This window comes from Nansenia antarctica (genome assembly GCF_963989245.1).
Source record: "Nansenia antarctica genome assembly, chromosome: 7".
In the NCBI taxonomy this organism is placed as follows: Eukaryota; Metazoa; Chordata; class Actinopteri; order Argentiniformes; family Microstomatidae; genus Nansenia; species Nansenia antarctica.
This window is the reverse complement of record NC_137677.1, coordinates 63,369,924-63,377,938: the sequence shown is the minus strand read 5'-3', so window position 1 is coordinate 63,377,938 and position 8,015 is coordinate 63,369,924. Positions and strand designations below refer to the sequence as shown.

General features: G+C 47.4%; 1 protein-coding gene across 1 annotated transcript in view; it reads left to right on the top strand.

Annotated features, from left to right (window-relative positions):
- The window catches only part of man1a2 (mannosidase, alpha, class 1A, member 2), a gene marked incomplete at its 3' end in the record, with an annotated part of 51,177 nt that overhangs the window by 2,483 nt on the left and 40,679 nt on the right, over nt 1-8,015 (top strand). The window contains exon 3 of the mRNA XM_080537021.1: nt 1-200. This exon is cut by the window's left edge and continues 282 nt beyond it. Coding sequence (XP_080393147.1) covers nt 1-200 — 200 coding nt within the window. The remainder of the gene's footprint in view (nt 201-8,015) is intronic.

The window sequence follows — 8,015 nt, the reverse complement described above, 5'->3', positions numbered from 1 at the left end:
CTCCTCCTCATCCTCAGTGCCTTCATCACGCTGTGCTTCGGGGCGTTCTTCTTCCTGCCCGACAACTCCAAACACAAGCGCTTCGACCTGGGCCTGGAGGACGTGCTCATCCCGCACATCGACTCCCCCAAGGGGGGGAAACACCCGGGGGGACCGGTGGTCATACACGGTCAAGGGGGGCACGATGAGCACAGACACAAGTAAGTGATGATGATGATGATGATGAGATGGTTTTGATGTCTGGAGAGTTGTAGAGTTTTGTCAGTCATGAATTGTGTCTTTTTAAAAACTTCTTTATGCCCCTGGATGTGGAATTTTTACCTTTATTGTTTGGACTGTTAGTAGTTAGTAGCTGCTGCCTTATCATTGATATAGAACAACATCTTCTCAGGATTCTACCCTCAGTAGAATCTCATGTAGTAGATGACATATTATATGATGTTGTTAGTTATTATATTATACGCGGCTCTCTTTCCATCACACTGCCTCCTGCTGCTCCCAAGCAGAAATGTGTCACACACACACTGTCCTGGAGCATCTCCAGCGTTGTATGCCACTGGTGACCACCGTAGCGCCATGTCAGAAACACCTAGTGCGATGGGCGGTTGAGCAGTGGTGTAGTCTAGTTGTTTCTAGTGGGTATACTGTGATTTTTCCCTCCCAGCCTCATATCGTTTATTTCGGAATGCCATAAAAATAAATCTGCGCTCCCTGTCTAGCGTTATATATATCTAACTAACATGACATGTTCTAAGGCTGATCTGTGCATGATAGTGCTGCATTTTAATGAATGTATTATTATTTTTTTATAATTTTTAAAAATATATTTGTATTGAGTTTCACAGAGACATGTACACAACAGGACATAACAACAACAACTAGTATCCGTGGGGGAGGTTATTGTCCCATTAATAGTAGAAAACTAGTTTTGCACTTTGTTATGCAGTACATTGTCCATAAACAATAACAGAGAATGTTTTTTCTCTCTCTTTTTTTTTTTTAAACAAACTAACAAACAAACAAAAAGCAAAGCAAAACAAAACAGGGGGGGGGGGAGGAGGCCATGTCACATATCAGAAATAAACAGAAAAGAAAATGACACAACAAATGCCATAATATATGGGGGGATCACCCCCATCGGAGACAGCATCCATGTCTTACAGTCCTAAACACAGCGGCAGCACAATCACCAGCACAGTAAATAATATTGTGACCCATACATTGCAGATCTGTTACACATTAGTCTTGTGTACTTTCTTGAGTGTAATCCACCAAACCTTTAATTACAATGGCTGCCAGTCTGGTACCAATATAATCTAAGAACGGAGACATAGTGCTGCATTTTGACATATTTGACATATTTCTGTCGCATACATTGATGGTATATGACGCTATAGTCAGTCCCAATGGTCCAAAAGTGAAGTGCTTCGTAACACAGACGACGAGGTGAATTTTATGAATGAAAGTGTGCAAGTTCTGTCACAAAACGCCATTACGTATCCTCACACATTTTTAAGTGGGTATAGGGAAATCCTTGGCCTTTCCTAGTGGGTATATATACGGCGTAGTCCTGCGTATCACGTGGACTACACCACCGGGGGTGAGGCCATTGACACCGAACCTTGTGCTCCACACAATGGCCGGTTCCTCCTTCCTCTGTGTTTCTAGGTTACTCGTAAACTTTTCACACCTAGGTGTCTAATTGCTTTGTGTGCCAACTGTATGAAGCTGAAATGTTAGCACTGGGGACGTGTTTGCTGGCAGTCCCGTGGGGGGGGGGAGACAGACGGGGTTGACTGGAGCAGCTCTGAAAAGATGTTGACGTTGCCGGTCTTTGGTCTCTGATGACAGTGGGCTCTTATCACACAGATTGGCAGCAAGTCAAATGGATAATATTATACACTTGTATCTCTAGTAATTCTAGAAATAGGTACGCTACCTGTTTGATTATCTCTCTCTCTCTCACACGCACACACACACAGACACACACACAGACACAGACACACACACACACACACACACACATCCCCTTGCTGTGCTCGACGGGGATCCTACTTGAGTCGATAACTGCTTCAGAGGGAACGGAAATAGGGTGCTACTGCTGTGCTACACTGAGTGGAGGCTAGCCTTTTACTAAAACAATCAAGTGTGGTAGTCAGTGGAGGCAAAAATCAGAGGACAGGCTCACCGTGATGTGTGTTTGATATACCATTCTTCATTCCCGTCCCATGCATTTCAATGAGCCTGTTCTCCGATTTCTCCCTCCACTGCACACTACACTTGATGGTTTTAGTAAGCCCCCGCCCAGTCATCTGTTGTTAATGAATCACTGTAGACCAGCAGGAGGAGGTGGAGAGAGAGGAGACTGTGGAGCAGGAGGAGGTGGAGAGAGAGGAGACTGTGGAGCAGGAGGAGGTGCAGAGAGAGAGGAGACTGTAGACCAGGAGGAGGTGGAGAGAGAGGAGACTGTGGAGCAGAAGGAGGTGGAGAGAGAGGAGACTGTAGACCAGGAGGAGGTGGAGAGAGAGGAGACTGAGTCAGGAGGAGGTGGAGAGAGAGGAGACTGTAGGCCAGGAGGTGGAGAGAGAGGAGACTGTAGGCCAGGAGGTGGAGAGAGAGGAGACTGTAGGCCAGGAGGTGGAGAGAGAGGAGACTGTGGAGCAGGAGGAGGTGGAGAGAGAGGAGACTGTAGACCAGGAGGAGGTGGAGAGAGGAGACTGTGGAGGAGGTGGAGAGAGAGGAGACTGTAGACCAGGAGGTGGAGAGAGAGGAGACTGTGGAGCAGGAGGAGGTGGAGAGAGAGAGGAGACTGTCGACCAGTAGGAGGTGGAGAGAGGAGACTGTGGAGGAGGTGGAGACTGGAGAGAGGAGACTGTGGAGCAGGAGGAGGTGGAGAGAGAGGAGACTGTGGAGCAGGAGGAGGTGGAGAGAGAGGAGACTGAAGACCAGCAGGAGGTGGAGAGAGAGAGGAGACTGTAGACCAGGAGGTGGAGAGAGAGGAGACTGTAGACCAGGAGGAGGTGGAGAGAGAGGAGACTGTAGACCAGGAGGAGGTGGAGAGAGAGAGGAGACTGTAGACCAGGAGGAGGTGGAGAGAGAGGAGACTGTGGAGCAGGAGGAGGTGGAGAGAGAGGAGACTGTAGACCAGGAGGAGGTGGAGAGAGAGGAGACTGTGGAGCAGGAGGAGGTGGAGAGAGAGGAGACTGTGGAGCAGAAGGAGGTGGAGAGAGAGGAGACTGTAGACCAGCAGGAGGAGGTGGAGAGAGAGGAGACTGAGGAGCAGGAGGAGGTGGAGAGAGAGGAGACTGTAGACCAGGAGGTGGAGAGAGAGGAGACTGAATCAGGAGGAGGTGGAGAGAGAGGAGACTGTAGACCAGGAGGTGGAGAGAGAGGAGACTGTAGACCAGGAGGTGGAGAGAGAGGAGACTGTAGGCCAGGAGGTGGAGAGAGAGGAGACTGTAGACCAGGAGGAGGTGGAGAGAGAGAGAGGAGACTGTAGACCAGCAGGAGGAGGAGACTGTAGACCAGGAGGAGGTGGCCGTCCCAGGCTTGTCCTTGACTGTATACGTCTATGTGGACGACTGCAGGCGTCCATATTTGGTGTCCGACGTATTAAGAATGGAGCGAGGGTTTGGAAGATGTCTCATGGCTCTCTGGTTGTCGCTAATAGATGGAGATGGTGGCACACCACCCAGGCCCCTCTGTAGGCTAGTCTGAGATCTGAGAGGGATGATACTGTTGGAGTCTCACAGGGGAAGGCTGGTGGAGGTAGAAGTCGGAGGAAGGGCTCATTGTAATACATGGGATGGGGAGGGGATTGAGGAATGGTTTCAAACATGTTTGGGTAGGGGTTGATTTGGGATGTAGTGTGTGTGTGTGTGTGTGTGTGTGTGTGTGTGTGTGTGTGTGTGTGTGTAGGGCAGCAGTGTTCTCCTCCTCTCTGACTATAGAGAGGCCGGGCGGCTGGTGAGTTAGTTTTGCATTGAGAGCTGAAGGGTTAAGGCCTCGCTGGCATTCTCTACCTCACCGCCATCACTGCCGCTGCCAACTGCCTTCCTACCATCCTCCCCAGCCTACGTACACACTCTCTAGAGTGGCAGTTGGGGGAGGAGTATGTGGAGGAGGAGGAGGAGGTCGACGAGGAGGAGGAGGAGGTCGACGATGTCTCTCTTTCTTAATGAGCACTTTACATAACCGTTTTCTTATATTATATTTCCGTTTTGTATAGATATTATTTTTTTAAAATATATATATATATATTATCTTCTTTGGCTGTGTTTTTGTTGCTTGTATGGAGAGGCAGGCCGGTCATCAGGACCAGGGTATGGAAATAGCCTAATCTCCCCAGTCTAAAGAGCCCAGTCAGCCTCTGCCAAAGCACCATCGTGTGTCAGAGAGATACAGAGTTCTAACAGAGTCCCTGAATACAAGTAGGCCTGCTAACTAGGAGTAAAGCAGCGCCGCATTAGGACCGCTGCATCATCATAATTGGACCTTAATAGATCACCACTAGCCTTGTATGATGTTATTTTCGCCTTTACGCTACAACAGGGTTTCATATCCAGTATCCACTGTGCCTCTACATGCTTCAGATGTTGAAGATTGTCCAAAACACCTCAGTGGAAGTGCGTAGGCTGGATTTGCTGCCCTGGCTGTTTAGCGTCCGTCCGTCCCCCCCACACACACACACACTCATACACTCACTGTCTGTTGGCACGCTCTCCCTCTCTCACTGTGCTGTACTCTCTCTTGGATCGGACCATCTTTGCCGGAGGGGGTGTTACGTCTTGGCAGGGGTATTGAATGGCAGAGGAGGAGGAGGAGTGGATCTCTTGGCTAGGTTACACCCAGGGTTTAGTGTGTTCTCTCACGCTGTTGTCCTGAACATGAGCTGGGAGGTTTACAGTGTGCTGCTGCTGCTGCTGCTGCTGCTGCTGCTGGAGGAGTCTGGATTTATTTATACCCCAGGATGAGTCTAGTGTAGCGGTGTACAACACTAGGATGTTAGGAGTGGACCCTGACTGAAGTCCTGCTGTCAGAGTGGATGGGAGTCGACTCGGAGTCTTTTACCGACTCGACTCCAAAATAGAAAACCGTCCGAAAAATTACTAAGGGTGTGTTCTCTCACTAGAACATTTGCTTCACTTGAAACGGAGTTTAGGATAAAATTCGCTTTGCTCTCCGTCGTGGATGCTCCGCTTGAAAAGGGTGGTTTCGCTCTGGTTAGAAACGACGCATCGAGGCTGTCCATAGGAAAACAGAACAGCGCATGCGTGTTGATCTGGATAAGAAAGGGAGAAACGGCGCGCAATTTTAAATTTTTCTGACCAATCAACTACCACGTCGTCTGTTGCTTCGATTGCGAATGTTACTTCGTTTACATAAAGGGCTGTGAGAACGCAAATCAGAGAAATAATTTATGCCACAATGTTGCAAACTCATCCACTTGCTCCGGTGTCCTGATTCAGTCTTTCATGTGAGAACATGACCTTAAACACCAATTTCAGGATGTGTGTGTGCATATTATGTGCTTAAAATTGCATTACTCCCTTCTGGACAGCGGTACAGGGCCACCAGGACAAAAACATCACGCCACTTGAACAGTTTCTTCCCCAAAGCCATAGCCCTCCTCCTCAATAACTCCTGATCATTGCACCTTGCACTTTACATATTCTTGCACTTAGTTGTACAGTATTTATTCATAATATCCACTCATATTGGTACTGTATATTTTGTCTTGAGTATTGTCGTGTTGTCGTCTTGTTGTTGTATGTACTGTAGCTTGTTTAGTATGGTAGAATACCAAATCATGTTCCTAGTGCACTGCACATCATGGCGAATAAAGTTGAATTGAATTAATTGTCTGAGCTAGCGATGCGTCAGGAGAAGGTTGACATTCTCCTCCGTTCTTGTCGTCTCAAACATAAATCAGCAGTGGAATTTGGAATAACCGATTCGGGAGCGTCGGTTCTTCTCCCTCTCCAAATTGGAGTCGACTACTAGTTCAGTGTTATGTTGTTGAACTGGAGACTACTAGTTCAGTGTTGTTGTTGAACTGGAGACTACTAGTTCAGTGTTGTGTTGTTGAACTGGAGACTACTAGTTCAGTGTTGTGTTGTTGAACTGGAGACTGGCATTGAGAACTCTCACTCAGACCTTAGCTAACAATCTCTTGGCTGGGTTAGCTACTCCAGGGATTAGTGTGTCTGCGCTCACACTGAACATGAGCTGGGACTGAGGTTTACAGTGTGCTGCTGCTGCTGCTGGAGGATTCTTGATTTATTCATACCCCAGGATGACTTCAGTGTTGTCTGGTTGGACTGGATACCGGAGATGCATTGAGCTGGGTTCCTTCCTACTACGCTACGTTTTGGAAAGTCTGGAATCAATTATTGACCACTTCCAGACCTAGAAAAGTATGGAAAAGACAAATGCCATGCTGCCAGTGCCACCAATGCCAACCAGAAGAGATCAGGATTTTATTCAATATTTTCTTTTCCGATGCCAGATAACTCACACTGGTCTAAGTCACTGATTGTTATGTTTGACAGAGGGTCATGCTACACACACATGTTTGTGCCAGAACACAACCCCACAAATCAAACTTAAGTAGTCTGAAAATGTAGGTCCTGTAAAACTCTGGAATTGTTAAATGGAAAATTAGTAGGAACCCTGATGTTGAAGTCTCACTCAGACCGTAGTAGTAGCTATGGCTGCCAGACCTCTCTGTGTTGAAACCTTCATGGTCCTTCCAGTGTTTCCTCCAGGATTTTTAACATTAGTGGCGGGGCTTAGACTTTTCGCACTGGCGCTCAAAACAAAGATTGAACAAAGAACAAAGAACAAAGGTTAAGTCATTAAAGCCGAGCAGGTGACTTTATATAGAGGGTGATCAAATACCAAGATATCCTGAGGCTACAGCTGCAGCAGAACATGCGGAACGCGCATACAGCACTGAACTGAATCGGTTACCGTATAATATAGCCTACATGTGACTGACAGATACGCCCAAGACACTGACACACACAGAAAGATCATCAGCTCATCGAATATGAAGTACACGAGATATAATCAGCTCATCGAATATTAAGTACACAAGAGTAGAGTACACATGGAACCGGGAACGCGCATACAGCACTGAACAACATCCGTAGAATATAAACTTGTGACTGACAGTCACATACATACGGTACACACACACACACACACACACACACACACACACACACACACACACACACACACACACACACACACACACACACACACACACACAAAGATAACAAACCTGGGACTCAGTAGACCTTTTCAGTAGTGTCTAATCATAGTCTGCTGCTCCAACAAACCCTGGTCAGATGCATACATACATCTCATTAACATACATCTCATTAATTAAAAGCGTTGGGAACAGCAGATATAGCAGACATTACAGGACATTAACTCTGCTGTGTTTTGATTGAGCAGCCGCACACTCTCATTAAACCTCTCATTGCCCTGCCTGTCATTGTTAGTGCACACACACACACACACACACACACACACACACACACATACGCACTTACAGACAGTCACAGGCGTACACACACACACACACACACACACACATACACACACACACACTCACACTCTCTCACAGACAGTCACAGGCGTACACACACACATACACACTCACACTCTCTCACAGGCGTACTCACACGCACGCACACGCATACACACACACACACACACACACACGCATACGCACACACACACACACACACACACACACTTATACACGCTCACATTCTCTCACAGACAGTCACAGGCGTGCACACACACACACACGCACACACACTTATACACACACACACACACACACACACACACACACAGAGGCCCTATATATCTATATTTAGCATGGCAGGCTAGCCAGCGCAGCTGGATCATAGTTAGCGATGATGTCACAGTGTGCTTATTTATCATACTTAGTCTGATGTCAGAGATCATTCCCTGTGTTCCACGCTTCATTCTCCCTG